At 42.5% G+C, this 15,605-nt stretch overlaps 3 protein-coding genes across 13 annotated transcripts in view; 2 read left to right on the forward strand and 1 right to left on the reverse strand.

The window, feature by feature from the left end:
- LOC125763795 (rap guanine nucleotide exchange factor 2) overlaps positions 1 to 4,752 on the reverse strand; it is a 34,874-nt gene extending 30,122 nt beyond the window's left edge. For 4 of the 8 annotated variants that reach the window (XM_049427324.1, XM_049427325.1, XM_049427316.1 and 1 more), the window contains exon 1: positions 3,425 to 3,534. The gene's annotated coding sequence lies outside the window, so the exon portion shown is untranslated. The other 4 variants (XM_049427317.1, XM_049427321.1, XM_049427322.1 and 1 more) reach the window with 4 other exon arrangements.
- A 1,840-nt stretch (positions 4,753 to 6,592) lies between these two features.
- LOC125775155 (lysophospholipid acyltransferase 7) lies at positions 6,593 to 8,721 on the forward strand. The gene is made up of 3 exons (XM_049445675.1): positions 6,593 to 7,116; positions 7,191 to 7,665; positions 7,741 to 8,721. Exons 1-3 carry the CDS (start codon positions 6,908 to 6,910, stop codon positions 8,497 to 8,499), a joined length of 1,443 nt encoding a protein of 480 aa, XP_049301632.1. The 5' UTR covers positions 6,593 to 6,907; the 3' UTR covers positions 8,500 to 8,721.
- A 1,122-nt stretch (positions 8,722 to 9,843) lies between these two features.
- LOC125764590 (RING finger and CHY zinc finger domain-containing protein 1) lies at positions 9,844 to 14,029 on the forward strand. Of its 4 annotated transcripts, none has more exons than XM_049428963.1 (8): positions 9,844 to 9,962; positions 10,925 to 11,459; positions 11,993 to 12,154; positions 12,325 to 12,483; positions 12,563 to 12,685; positions 12,772 to 12,927; positions 13,004 to 13,271; positions 13,340 to 14,029. In XM_049428963.1, exons 2-8 carry the CDS (start codon positions 11,328 to 11,330, stop codon positions 13,804 to 13,806), a joined length of 1,467 nt encoding a protein of 488 aa, XP_049284920.1. In that variant the 5' UTR covers positions 9,844 to 9,962; positions 10,925 to 11,327; the 3' UTR covers positions 13,807 to 14,029. The 4 variants fall into 4 exon arrangements, with proteins under 4 accessions (XP_049284920.1, XP_049284917.1, XP_049284919.1 ...); XM_049428960.1 differs by having other exon boundaries at positions 9,848 to 10,150; XM_049428962.1 differs by having other exon boundaries at positions 9,848 to 10,050.
- The last annotated feature ends 1,576 nt before the right edge of the window (positions 14,030 to 15,605 follow it).

A 15,605-nucleotide genomic window follows, 5' to 3' on the forward strand; every position in this document is an offset into this window, starting at 1 on the left:
TATATCTGCAGACGTGGGCGATCTTCATCAGATTTATAAATTGTTTCACCTACCACAAACACCATCTGATTAAGGACAACATATAATACTCATGTTTGAAAACAAACAAAACCAGCTCCCCAAACAAAGCATTCGGCTGAGATGAATTATTCATCTTCATGCTTCAACTTCCACTCAACTCTAGGCATGCACACAGTAACTTTTGAAACGGCATCTGAGCAATCAATCAATATAGAAGCCAAGCTACCAAGCGGCCTGTACCGCCGTAATCATGAATCAAATTCCACCACAGAACTGAAGCTCGCATCGCCCGAGGGCTGGGCCACCTCCAGTGCTCTCCTACCAGTGTTAGCCCATTTTCCAAAGGGAAAAAGATCAAAGTGGAAAGCATCCAGGGCCTTTGGAACGCAACCAATACTCCTTCACATCCATCGATCAACATCTGAAGAAGAGCAAAGGTAACTTTCCAAAGAAGAGAACCGTTAGAAGGCAACAACTTTGGCGGTCCAAGTTCCACCCAATGTCAAGTGAAAGGCTTTTCCAGCTTCTAGCACCATCCATGAAACATGCTCTGCCCTTAATGTGGGTGTTTTTACATACGTAAGTAAATGTTTCCCTGTGTGCGTGCGTGTGGAGGGTGGCGCTAACCTGTCGCTGTTGTTTCTACTAAACGCCCACCACACATCAGCACGTTACAACACTCGACATATGTGCGTAATGTTTTAAACGAGCCTCCCCACACGAACAGGACGGCAAACAATGAGTAGTGTAACGAGAGGGCGAGAACAAAAAAGCAAAAACACGTAGCCGGTCCTCTTGTGGTACGTGTAAGCATTTATTATTTGCTGTGTGAAAAAGGACCAACACCCCAAAAAAGCAAAAGCTTTTCATACCGAAAACAAACAACAGCAGAAGCATATTTAAATAAAAAATCGTGCCTAGGGACGCGGAATAATGGGGTGGTGGGTTGGGCCGTGTGGCAACAGGCGAAACATTCCATTCCGATGGGAGGAACGTGTGTGTGTGTGTGTGTGTGGGATTGCCCTTTGCCCTTGGGGGAACCACGTTCATCCATTTTTCGCCATTGGAGAATGAAAAAAAACGCCCAAAAACAAAGCATGTAACAAGAATGAAACGAAACGATGACATGCCCACATTCTTTTCACATACAATTTAGATCAATTTTGCACCAACATTTCACATGGTTTTGACATTTGTTGGTTTTTCCTGGGTTTGTCGCTTATACACCTAATTTTCCAAGCATGTCTTGTACCGCGTACCGTTCGTTTTGTACACTCTGTTTACTAGTTTTCGTTCGTGTTTTTTTTTTTAGTTGTTTTTCAGTTGTGCTATAATGTTTTATGTTCGTTCTGTTCTTTTACCACTTTGATGCAGTTTTCCCACCCACTAACAAAGCAAATCAAAGAGCTTCGAACTTCTTTACGCTTTGTTTTATCTTTATATCCTCCTAGACGACTGTTATTCAAGTGTTTTTTTTATCGCTCGTCACCACATAAATACACGCACACACTCATACAAAGTAGTGCGTCTATACTGTTGGAACCTTTTCTTGCATCAAGCCCCAGCAGAGTGGCTTAGCAGCGCGAAGTTTCGCGGCATGCTACGATAACGAAACAAAAAGCGAGAAAGAAAGAAAGAAAAAAAAACACCGTTTTCCATCATACTTTCTTCGCCATTTTTTCGCCTGTCCATCGGTTCCCTTCTTCGTAACCATTAGTTTAACCGCGTACGCTCGTCAGCTGAACATTCTTCCATTTTCTCGCATTTCTTTCACACATCTTTCTCATTTTTTTTATTTTAACAAATTGCCGCACCTCGCGATGCTGCTGCCCGTCGAGATGCTGCTGCCCGGTTGTTGCAACCATCATCAACATTTTTTCCACTCAATCATTTCTCCAGAGCCCATCGTCTGTGTCCTGCCGGCTGTGTAGCTCTATTCTTTCGCTTCGACCAACGAATGTTTCCCGCGTTCGTGCAGCTCATTTGCTTCTATCGTTTTCTGACCCACAGGTACGGGGTTCGAAGATTCCGCAAAAACTACCGCTGCTTTTCACACACCGCATCGCATCTTCTTATTCCCGAAAAACATTGCTACTTCAAGCCGGGAAACAATTCAGCAAGTGAAAAAAGGTTAAGAGAGAACAAATCGCGCTAGATGGTGGTGGATGATGCCTGCTGGCCTTCTGGTGCGTTTATCATATTTTCACTACCACACTACCTGGATGTAGCAAATGGCTAAGGCTTTCTTCTGGCAGGATTCGAACCTCTTTGGGATTTGTTAGGAAATTACCAGTCAACAACGGTTCACTTTCCTGCTGTTGGATTTGCCACCCAAGGGTAGGATGGTTAGAGGGTGGCAAATCCCAAGGCTTTGCCAAAAAAGCATGATTAGAGTAGCGGTCCCTGCACATTGGAGAGTTTGCCCTGTTGCCTAATGTCTTCGACGTACAGGGATCATCAAGTAGTACTAATTTTTCCTCATTTTTGGGCACGTTAACCCCAGAATTTTTATTCCTGTAGCTTCGAAATATCCCTAGACTAGATTTGGTATCGTTCCTGTTCCAAACAACGACAACCTAGCTGAATTAAAAAAACCTAACTTAAAGCCTAGTTTCAATTTTGACCAGAATTGAATTTCCTGAAGTTTCTCGGCAAACATTCCAAAAGATCATTTTGAGGTCACATATGTTTTGTGTTCAAATGCAAACCTGATGCTCAAAATACATAAACGATTATGTTCATCATTTGCTGACCACTGCTTTTTCGTCCGACAGCGATGTAGTTCGCACGAGGCGAATGCTTCATCACTAATGATGATTTTGCCGCTGGGCTGGAGAAGCTGTAGATGCCTTTTTTGCCTTCCTCCTCAATCGAAGTTACCACAGTACGGGTAATATTTGCTGCAGCTGACGATGGGTGCGAGATTAGAAGAACAGTTTGCGCTAAAAGTTAAAGCAGCCAACAAACGGAATCAACAAGTTTTGGGCAGGGATGAAAAACAGGTCTCATCACCGTCGGAAACCGGACTCGTATACCGTAAGCCTTCGAACACATCATGCTTTGATGCAATGGTATTATGTAGGTATGAACCTTTTTTTTTGTTTTTGGAGGATTATTTGCAAATTCCAAACCAGAAAGCGAGATAATCTTATGTTTGAGTGCACTGTTTCTGCCTAGCGCTGCATTCCTCTTGAAGATGATTGATAAGAATTGGCTGTATATGTGCACGCAAACATAAACATGCTTCTAGCAGCTTATGAAATAGCACGCGTTTTCACAAAGAAATAATTTAATCTAGTAAACACACAACTACACGCGTATACGGATGCTCTCCATGCCCAACTACTACTACACGCGCTGCACATAACAAAAAGGTGTACGAGATACGGAAGGAAATACGAACCTTAATTGTTTATTTTACTGCATCTGCACACACGCGTCACACGGTGTGCCAAGGGAAGGATGGCGGGGCAAACATCAACAATGCAGCAAAAAATCAACAAATGAACGGCAGACGCACACCGAAACACTGCCAGCACACGTATCTGGGCGTCACACAGCACAACACAGCACACTTTCTTCCGCGATCGAAGCAGGCGGCCGGGCGAGTTGCGTCGGTTCAGTTTCACTCAATGCAAAAAAGTGCACCAAAAGTGCAGTTGCGACGGTGGAACTGGCTGCTTGCACACATTCAACACACCCTGCAATGTAACTGTGTTTGCTGTGTACGTGTGTGTGTGCGTCAAGAAACGACGCAACGGGCGAAGCTGACTGTTGTTGCTGCTTAGGCGGAAAACATGTTGCCGATGTTGTGAAAATTATGCACGACGCCGACGATTATGTACTGCCAATACGTGATATGATAGTAGTGGCTGTATTTATTGTATGCCACGAGATCGCCAATATTAGCATTGGTTACACATTTTTTTTTTTCGGGAAGGAATTTTGTTTGAACTTTGTATTCACACACACGCACTGTTTCAGTGGTACACACGGTGGGAGGTGAAAGGAATATCATCAACCGATTGGAATCTTGTTTTCTGTGCACAAACACATACACACACACGCACGCACTCTTTCATACATACACGTGTACACACGCGCACGAAACGGTATTCTCGCTATAGAGAGCTGTCACATCACATTTTTTTCTGCCTTCCCGTAATGCCACCAAACAACACCTTTCACACCACGCACAATAGAAAAGTGTAACCACAGATGAGAAGACCACAGACAAAAAAAGTGGGGGAAAATAAGAAGTACAACACGACGAGAAGTACACAAAACACAGTACAGCGACAAAAGTGCTTGGCTGGCAATAATGTTTTTCCTGCTGACTAATAAATAATCACCGTCAAAAGCTTTGAATGGAATGTTTACCAAAATGCATTGTTAGTGAATCTTGTTTTATTGAAGTACAGAATTCAAATTCGATTAAGATTTGCGAAAGAAACAGGAACACGCACATAAAAAAACACTTCATATTTCGTGACACGCACGAGTTTAGTAAACACACACTATAATAGTACACATCCTATCCAACGTAATCGTAAAGACGAGAACGGTTTTACACATCAAGACCCGCGGACGGATTCACTTACGATAGTGATAAAAGACAGAAAATTGAGGAAAATTCAATTCGTCGCGGCTTGCTTTGCTGATTTGTTGGCTTCCATTGCCCAAGTAGCGTGAAAGTTTGACAGCGCAGTGGACTGTGCTGCTTTGTGGAATGAAACACAGTCCCGATCAAAGTGGGTATAATATACAGGTGGGCTTATCCCTAACGATTTGACAGCAGCGCTGTAGAAAAATGAATTAAAATTTGACGTTTGTGGGTTCGATTTTTTGTCAATGTATGTGTGTGAATCATTCGGAGTGTGCTGTGTGTGTGAGTGAAAATATACGTATCACAATCGAACCCACAAACTTCTAATAGGTTTTCAGCATGTCTACCGCGTCAAACCTATGAGCCCACCTAGTCTCTTTACCCACTTTGGTCCCGATCATTATGCGCCATTTGACAGAACGCTACACAGAGCGTTTTACAAAACTATTTCAAGCTTCTTTTTTTTTTTGGTTAAATGTAGTTTTATTCATTGCTTTTAATTAGATGATATTAGGTTATAACTAGCTTTGCCCTCTAAAACTATGTTTTGAAATGAAAGTTTTCCAGCGATCATTTTTCAAAAACTGATGATCCGACATACGCTCAAATTCGAGGTACGTGGATTTTTGGGGATTTTCACGGTCCGCTACAATAGTGTATCTCCAGGACTACATGTTTTAGTTTTGGATGTCCTTTGTAACAATGAAAATTTTGATTTCCACTTCCCTTCCTGAGTTTTAGTTTAGATTTTAAGTATATATTATGATTTAAGAAGTATTCTATGTGTAGCCTTACGGCAGACATATCATAATAATAAATTGAAATTGAAAATAAATATTCTATCCTTTAATATGCAATCTAAACGACGTGTTGAACGAAATTCGATTCACGTGACAATTTGAGTTACGCAGAGTTCTCTGGAACGCATTATTCCCGTAATTCTAAAACTGACTGTATAAGGCTGGTGGAACAGCTCCATCGCTTCGATTTTTTCGGATGGTCCTGTCAAAATTTTGTATGGGATATGATAGATCTCAAAAGCTTCCGATTTTATCGGAAGGTTGAAACAAATATTTTTGTTTCCATCGGAAGGTACCTTCCGATTTTATAAGGCTGGTGTCATTGCTCGGTCGTTACAGCCACGAACAGACGGAACATACTTGTATGCGCAGACAACTGACAGCTCCAATTTTTTTGATTTCTCGTCACCGGCTCGTAACCCATTTAGCAAGGCGGTATTCAAGGGGATATAACGTTTGGAAAAATTGATTTAGATGTAAACTGTTGACGTTGAATAATACACATACTAAATAGTCCTGTATTTAAATCACGATTTAATGGTGTATCTTCTTCTTCTTGGCGTAACGACCTCTGAGGTCATGCCGACCATTTCTGGCTTGCGAGATTTATTTTACTACGTAGCTGAATAGTCCAGATCAGTCCTTGCTACGGGGGAACGGTCCGGAAGGGATTTGATCCCTGGTCCGTGGTCCGTGTGGAGCGGCGTCGTTTATCACATACAACAACGGGCCGATTTAATGGTGCTGAATGTCTTATACGACTATAGTTGCAAGGCAAATGTACGGAATTTGACAAATAAGGTTGCACGACCAATTTGGTCGTACGACCAAATCAAATGATTTTGATTTGTTTGCACGGTCGTATGCAACAAGTTGAACTCGCTTGTATAAACGCGAAATAGGTGTTATTTTCTCGGTGTTCATGTAAACAAATTGTTTCAACTGCCAATTCAAAAAAATCGTACGACCAAATCGGATGAGCAATGACACCCCTTGCAATTTGGTCGTACGATAAAATCGTGTACGACCGTGCAACGACACCAGCCTAAGACAGATATGTACTGGTATTACATAAAAATAACTAAAGAAGCTATATTTCTTAACATCAGGATGAAAACATTTTGGAATATTGAACTTTGCCGTCATAATTTTTACTGTCAAACGACAGTTTGTGAGCTAGTCTCTCATTTTCTATTTTTTCGTTTTTTGCGCTATGAAGAAAGTTCGACATATGACTATTCTCAACAAGCAACAGTGTTTATAAATTGATCGATGTAAACAACGCAACCAAATTGGAAAACGGCACAAAAATAGTTTTATTTTGTTGCGAAAAGGTTCACGGCGAGGTGTACGGCCTCACCGAGCGAGGTTAACGTGTGAAAATAAGCTGACCCTTTACCGTGGTCCCCGCAGTACAAAGGAAACGATCAACTAGACTGTTGCAGTTGTAGCGTCGTGGATCCGTGGTTTAAGCTGCACAATGAAGGACGATATTATTTATTTGGTCCTCCTTGCCTCGTGCATCGGATTTGGGCAGGTTTATCGCAAGTTCACCGACCCGGAGCAGAAGAAACTGATCGGAACGGGATTCGGGTTGTTGGTGGTGCTATCCGTCAGCGGGTTCCACATGCTGCACATGCTCTTCTGTTATCTCGTGAGTGCACTGCTGATAATCTATGCTAGCCGAAAGTAAGCGTTGCTGATAATGTAACTAACCAGAAACCATAGTTTTACGTAATAATCGTATGTTTTTCCATTTTCAGAATTTGTCATTTGACCTGTTTCGGGTTTATGTTCGGATATCTGTTTTTCTTTCGATCGCTGTCCTTTCTGGGTTACGATGCACCGCCCGGGCACACGAACATGATACAGATGATTCTAACGCTAAAACTAGTGGGTCTTGCATTCGAGGTGAACAATGCCTATACCAAAGCAAAGACAATCGATGAGTCGAAAAAGGCATCGACCGGGATTGATAATCAAGCGCAACCGGCAGCGGAACTGAATGATGCTGACCGTGCGTTGCTAAAGCTGAACATGCTAGACATCTTTCACTACAGCTTCAATTACGTCGGAGTACTGACGGGTCCTTACATTACGTTCAAAACCTACCGGGATGCAATCTATCTACCGTTCAGTGGGAAAGCAGACTGCGCCGGGGCAACGATAGAAAAGCTAAAGGTTATTCCACTGTATGCTGGACTGTTTTTGCTTGTATCGTACATATGGCCACTAGAGGTAGGAAGAAGCCTGCCAAGGTACCCTTAATCCGTCTAATCTTATAATTCGCTTGTAACTCTTTCCTTTCCACAGTACGCCACTAGTGGGCAATTTTACGAAGATCGGTCGTTCTTCTATCGGTTGATGTACGTATGGCCAACGTTTTTCATCTTCCGCATGCGTATTTATACGGGTATACTTTTAAGCGAGTGTGTTTGCACAATGGCCGGTGTTGGAGCTTACCCGAAGCTTTGTGCAAGTAAACCAGGCCATGGTCCTAGCAAAGAAGATTACAGTGCATACGTGTCGTCGTCGTCGTCGCTGGAATACGATTTCGAAACGGTACGCAACATCGACGTGATCAATACGGAACGCTGCTGGACGTTCCGGGAAGCCATGAAGTACTGGAACATGTGTGTACAGTACTGGATGGCAATGTACGTATACAAGCGCTTCCCTAGCAAGAAATATCGTACCCTCGCCACGTTGGCCGTTTCAGCAATCTGGCATGGTGTGTACGCAGGATATTACTTCTGCATATGCGGAGCACCATTCTATCTCCCGATAGAGGATCTGTACGTGAAGCTGTTCATAAAGGATGCTACGGGACAGAAACGCACAGTGCTGAATGTGCTCTGCTGGATCTCGAAGTTTTTCGCCTTTTCGTACCTAGGTATTGCGTTCTTGCTGCTAACGGTGGACAAAATTTGGTACTATTACAGTTCCGTGTACCACTTTGGGTACGTACTGTGGATTGTGCTATACGGAGTAGGTGTATTGATAGCGAAGCAGCGAAAAGCTAAAGCTAAAAAAGAGGCTAAACTACAACAGGAAGTTAGCAAGCAGGACTGAACTGTACGCTACATTCTAGACACGCGCCATTGTTCTCATGACACTCAACTAGACTCAAATTTGTTGCACTACTAAGAAAACAATTATAAACACAAAGTATGGTGTTCCGTTTTGCGTTCAAAGCTAGACTTTATGTTATAGTTGGTTAGTGATGTTCTTGCGGGTAAATATTTAACATGTTTTTTTTATTGAAATAAAATGGGTTCTGTTGCACAGCATAAACTGGTATATTTTATATTATTAGTTAATGGGGGGGGGGGGGGGTTTCAATTTTGTTGTGTCATACATGTTTTTTGTTTTGCTTTTTAAGAACGGGCAGGTATCAAGACTTCTTTTTACCACGCAGGTAGTCAGTTCTTGCTAAGGGGAGACAGTCCGAATGAGATTTTGATACCCGATCTTTTTGCGTGGAATCGACATCGTTTATCACATACACCACCGGGTCGTCCCATTTGCACTATCGGCTCTAGTATACCTACTTATCCCTTTCTTTCGTTCAGACTTTATTCCAATTATCGTTCTTCTACAAACACTCCGTTTCTTAAATGTATTCACCTTCTGGAACGCTATGCCCTATTTCAGCTTTTAGCACTGTGCTGCAGTGTTCGGCTATCCAATTGGTGAAACATGAAAGTTTTGTATGTTCAATTAAACGCTCGTTGTCGTAAGGTTTATTACAAGAATATAACATGAAGAAAAGAAATGCAACTTACCTAGTCCTTCTAAATTCCTGCTAGATTATCTGCTTCTGATTCCATTCCTAACTATCCCAAATTACTCCAGAACCGGAACCGGACTCAATTTAAATCCTTGTTCCGGGTTTGTTGCTTATCAATCCTGCTAAGTAATCGATAGATAAAGTAACAAAATGGTGAACTACTTATCAACTGTTAACAAAGTAGATGCCGCGCAGTGGGAAGCAAGAAGATATTGGCCCTCAATACAAAGTAGGTTTAGATTTGTACAACAACCAAAATTGACACTAATCTAGTGAATGTCTGTTCTAGTAGAGTTCTAGTGAACTCTCGAATCAAAAATGCATTGGAAATTAAATTTTTACTAACTCAACGTAAAAACACTTATGCCAACACTGGAGTAACGTTGCGTTAGGCCCGAGTAGAATTCCTATAAAGATTTGTAGATTTGTCCCAACAAGTTCTGAATTCCTTGCGATTAGCTCGATATCAATGTAAAAATACTTTTATCTCCACAGTTTCTGACCAACAGTTGTTTTTCAAAATGTTTAGAGCGAAAAAGCGAAGACGCTCGCCGCACCCCATCATTTGCGTTTCGCTTTAAGACGCCAAAACTGTCAAACCTCAGACGTATGAAACGTCAGCTTCTCTCTCGCAGCTGTCAAAGCATAATTTTTCAATTCGCTGTAAATTTACGCTGTGTGTTGGTTTAACATTTTTATCCTAAACTTGAATGAAAATCGGTGAAAATTGTGCGTCTAGCTGGTGGTACGACCTCGGTCATTGGTGTGCCGATTGGGAAGAATCTTTGCTTCCCAGGTTCCAGCAAGCTGCGGCCAAAACGACGACTGTGAAAGTGAAAATTTCCCTGCACGACAGTCTCCCTCACTCTCTTTTTTCAGCTGGCTGCAGGTGTGAAGTGAAAACGCGATTTTGGAATCCAACAAGCGATTAAGGTGTCTGGGGTCGTTGAATAAGAAATTTGCATCGTTTACCTGTAGGATAATGTGCGAAACGCGGCTGAACTGTGGGGAGAGATGAGCTGCAAAACAGGACGCGAAATATCGTCGCATTTGCTGCGTTTTTCGATCGATGTGCAGGTTTCGTAACCAGAAAAATGATTTGTGTAGCCCGTTTGCTACGATGCTTGAAGGCATGAGAGAGGGAAAGTGTGCCTAAGAAGATATGCAACGGTGACTTCTAGTCGTTCCAGTGCATTCAATCATCGGTGGTTCTCAAAGTGGTTAAAGATGCGGAATACGGTGAAAACAGCAACAACAAAGAGCACCCAATCGATGACGTTGAGGAGCATGCGAACATAGCAACCCACGTCGAAACGAACAACCCTCACCGTCATCATCATCGTCAGCAAACAGCAGCAGCATCATCATCGTTCCGCGACGTCAAAGTGAAAGAAGAAAGAGACGCACGATTACCGCCCGTCCGCGACCCTAAGTCAACCGTGGTCGCCGTGGTCGTCGCGTGTGCAGTTTCACTTTCCCTTTTTGAAAAGACTTATTTTTTATTGACATACCACAGCAGAAGAGAGGGAGAGTGAAGCGCGTGAGGTAGGTTGCTGATTGTGTGTGGCTTTTAGCAACATCAGCAGCCGCTGTCAGCAAAGGGGTAGATTGTTTCAATGGTTAAAGCAAAAAAAAACAGTGTACTATGTGTGTAAGTGGTGTGCGTAGGGGTAGTTTTATTTATGCTTCTAACCCCCTGTGTTGCAGTTAAAGCAGCATATTTCGTGTATTCTAGAGGTGTAGCTGAAATAAAGTGCGTTCATGGTAAAATAAATTACTAGTTTACAAAGAAAGCTCGCAAAGTGGTTGATCTTGGTTAAAGCTTGTGCCTAAGGGAAGCATAAAAGGGCATCAACCGATCGATGCTTTGCGCAAGATCTGTTGTTGTTCAGAAGCCAAGTGTCATGTGGCTTGTGTCAAAAGTGTAAACAATAGTAGTGCTGGTGTTTAAAATCTCATATCGTGAAACATAATGAATCTGGTGTAGAATTATATTTTTGTAAACTACGTAATCTCAGCAACGGGAAGAAGGAGCGCATCCGAAGGAAAGAGTATCTTTGCCTTCTGACTGTTTCCCTGAGTGCGGAAGCATTCATTCATACATCGCATCATGGATGAAAAGAAACCAATTCCAACGCCCGCCGGTGGCAATGCAACGGCCACCGCATCGTCTGCCACGGAACAGGACGAAAGTGAAAAGCGTGTCGGATGTGCACACTATAAACGACGGGCAAAATTTGTGGTAAGTTCCCGCACAACCCGGAACCAGGAAAACGGGTCTACGATGGGATGCTGTCCGCCGTCCAAGGTTACCGGATGGTAGGCAGTAGAAGAAAACGAGAGCGAAAGTAACGAAAACCAGCCCCCGTACAGGTCTAGCAGATAGTTCATTCACTTTTCTTCATCTCGCAAGACATTCCAAGACACTAACACAGAAATACACGTATGCATCGCGAATCAAAACTGTAACGGTCGTTTACTCTCCCCGCGGTTGTGTGTGTGTATGTATGCCACATTTTCTCATTACGCTTGGATAATAAGATGATAATTTATGATTTGAATGGAGCAAAATCACTTTCACCACCAGCGTACGGCCGGCCGGGGGTTGTGTTTTTAACCGCTTGTGTTATGATTAATCTTATTTTTCACGCTCTGCGGCTACATGAATTCATATAAATATATACACAAACATACAGAAAGCTATCGCTTTAAACTTCCGTGTAATTGCCATCGAAACAGCGACGTTTTTATTAACAAAAAATTCTTCATTTTTAGACACCTTGCTGTAACAAATTCTACATGTGTCGATACTGCCACGACGAGAACGAGACACATTTCTTCAACCGGAAAACGGTGACAGAACTGATCTGTACTGAGTGTGACACCCGGCAGCGTGTGCAGGCCGAATGTGAAAAGTGTGGCGTACGATTCGGGCGGGTAAGTATGATAGTATGATAGGTACTTTCCAGGTTAAGCAACAGTTAGGAGATAGACGAACAAACTTCGATTTAAATTAATTCTTTGGTCAAATGGTTGAGCTCCAATAAACATATAACAATTAGGTATATCTGTCGGTTTAATCCGCATAAACATTCTGCTATCCGCAGTACACATGCCTGGTGTGCAACTTGTTTGACGACGAGGACCGTAATCAGTATCACTGTGATGGATGCGGAATTTGCCGCGTCGGAGGTCGTGGACGATTCTTTCACTGTGAAGTTTGCAATATGTGTTTACCACTTCAGTTAAAGTTCGACGGACATAGGGTAAGTAGGGCAGATACTGAAACGTACCACAGGACAGTTCTATTTTAAATTGATTTTGTGTACTTTCTTTTTTGTGAAGTGTGTGGAGAATGTATCCCGGTCGAACTGTCCAGTGTGTTTGGATGATATTCACACATCGCGTATTCCATGTCACATTCCCGACTGTGGACATTTACTACATCGGACATGCTTCGAAGAATTGGTATGTTTCGTACATAGAACCTTAACCGGACGACTTGATACTTGTAGCATACTAACGAAACACTCTGTTCCTGGCGTTTGTTTTAGCTCTCGTCCGGCCATTATGCTTGCCCCACCTGCCAGACGTCAATGATGGATATGAACCAGCTGTGGGAGTATCTAGATGCGGAAGTTGCCGCCACACCCATGCCAAAGGAATACGCAAATTATTACGTTGACATACTTTGCAAAGATTGTCACAAGGTAAGCGGACGAAGCCGTTGGGAATGACTGACCCATTGTCCGATGTTGTTTTTCTTACTATTTTTCTCTTTTACAGGAGTCAACGGTGAAATTTCATGTAGTTGGACTAAAGTGTACCCACTGCGGTGCATACAATACCTGCAGGACAAAGACGAAAAGCATAAACGGATGTAATAGTAGTAATACCGGCAGCAGCAGCACGAGCGGAGGCAGCAGTACGGCAAGTGGCACAGCACCGACGAACAATTCCGAAACGACTCCATGGATAAGAATGGTTCCACTGTCGATGGTAGAGTCGGATGATAGCGCTATCGACGATATCGCCATTGATGACAGTGAAGATGGTAAGACCGATATCACGAGCGCCGCGCAAGCTACGCATGTAACTAACCGATGGCTTTGGCATTTACAGAACGACTCGTCGATCGACTTGAGACGTATCTACACCATGTGGTGCACGGTGACGATGACGGTGCAAGCACATCGGCTGCTTCTTCCTCTTCCTCCTCGAACTCTTCGTCTTCCGCTCCGTCCTCCTCGACAATGGTAAGCGCCGCGGTATCGGTTGGCGTTGGGCAGCACCGTGCAACACGTCTGACCAACGGTACCAGTAATAGCAGCAGAAGCGACGCGAGTTCCGGTTCCTCCAGCTCTGGTACGTCCTGCCCGAATGGTGGTCAGGCGAGTAGTAGCAACAATAGTAATAGTAGTAGCAGTACTAATAGCACCAACCTCAATGGCACCTTAGCCGTTGTGACAAGAATCAATGGACGGACGGACGTAGCGGGCTCGTCGTCCTCGTCCGTTGCGCACGACGAAGATCGTTCCTCGTTCGATAATAGTAAAAGTAATGATAATGGCGGCGCAGCTCAAATCTGAGAGAAATGTAGTGGACAGTTGTCAGTTCGATAGGGCGATTTGAAATTGAATGTGATCGTTGCAACGTGTGAACGTGCGTTCGTTCTTAATCGTGGAAAGATAAGTCAAGCACGTTTCGGTGCTGGATGATGTGACAAAATTGGTCAGCTCATGGCGGGAAGGAACAAAAAAAAATACATACACAGAGCCCCAACTCAAAAGTGTAATAAAACTATTACATCAACCACGTGTAAAGTTTTTTTGGGCCGGTCCTGGATCGTGCTCTTCAAGTCCGTTCGTAGGACTGACTAATTGGCAATGGGTAACATACAAGTCACAGATAACCATAGCCTTTATGTAATGGCAGGCCAAAAACCGACAAAGGTTGTAGAGCCAAACAAGAGAAAGTAAAATATTCATTATTTTTTCGCCATTTCTCACGATGTCTTGACAACCAGGTGGCTTTGGTATAGGATGTCGGCTTATGTCCATTCCATTCGCCAGCACTATATTGTAAAGCCACGTTTTTGTGTTCATTTCCCCGTTTTACTACCGTTCCACTCTGTAACTTTAGGGATGTTTCGAGTCTTAGTTATCCTGTCAACGTGAAACAATGTAAAATAGCTGTTTAGATATATGTAGAAATTTCATACACAAAAAAAAATAATAATCTGAGGTAGTAACGTTGTAGTTAACAACACATACATTTACATGTACGACTATTCTGTTTTCTGTGTTGGAAGAAGGATAGGCATTAATCATAGGTGTTAGGTAGCGTTGTATTAAACTTGTAAAGGTAACACATGAAAGGCACAACGGGGACACCACAACGTTGATTAGAAACATCTGCTCCTACTACCTAGATATCTTTCTTAACTTGCTTGTTTTGTTTTCTCTTTCTCTATCTCTCTCTGCTAATGGCACAAGTTTTGTAAAGCTAAGAATTCTTTTTTTTAATCAAACCCTGCAAAACCGTTAGCAATTCCACACAACTACAAAACTGAAGTCATTGAAAGCGTATCGTAATTCGAAAAATATTGTATAAAACTATAGAAACGCTTTGGTTTCACGGAACACGGCATATCAGGAAGGACCTTTTGTAAAATTTACATTTTCTGATAATGGATGAAATCAGCAAAGAAACAAGCACCCCACCCTGAATTTATTTTATATTTCTATTTTATAAGTAACACCTCTACCTGTTCTGTTTCAAGTAACTTTTGTTTTCGTTTATCGTTCACGTTATTGTAGATAATTCCCTCTAATCTGTGCTTAGAAAATTTGTGCAAACGTTTTTAAACAACAGTGAGTTCTGTCCGTGTTAGATACCATAACGAACTTTACGTTACGTGACAAGTTTAGTGTTTTTGTTTTTGTGATACAAAAAATCCGCTTCTTATATCGAAGAGCAAGGATCGATTATATGCAGTATAATGGGTAACGCATGACTAAGCAAACAATCCTTACTCGGGAATGAAGGGAAGCTCTACTCTATTCCTTGGGCAGGAATTAACAATCATTCGGCTTGTGGATATGTTAAATCACCCCTAGCCAACCAGCAGATAATGCAGGCAGAGAAGATCGATAGCATGGGAAGAACATTAATAGCTAATACGAAAACCCGTTCTACCAACAACCATTACGTTGCCATCGTGTGGCGTGTTGCAGGAAACGGTGCAAGGATTCACATTAAAATAACAATTCCAACATGTAATGAAGAATGTTTACTTAAACTTCTTTATCGATAACTAACAGCCAGTGGTAGGAATGGTTTCAAAAAGCTTGTAAAGATGTTTGGAAGTTTGTTTTATTAGTTCACA

The sequence above is a fragment of the Anopheles funestus genome, chromosome 2RL (assembly GCF_943734845.2).
Source record: "Anopheles funestus chromosome 2RL, idAnoFuneDA-416_04, whole genome shotgun sequence".
NCBI lineage: Eukaryota > Metazoa > Arthropoda > Insecta > Diptera > Culicidae > Anopheles > Anopheles funestus.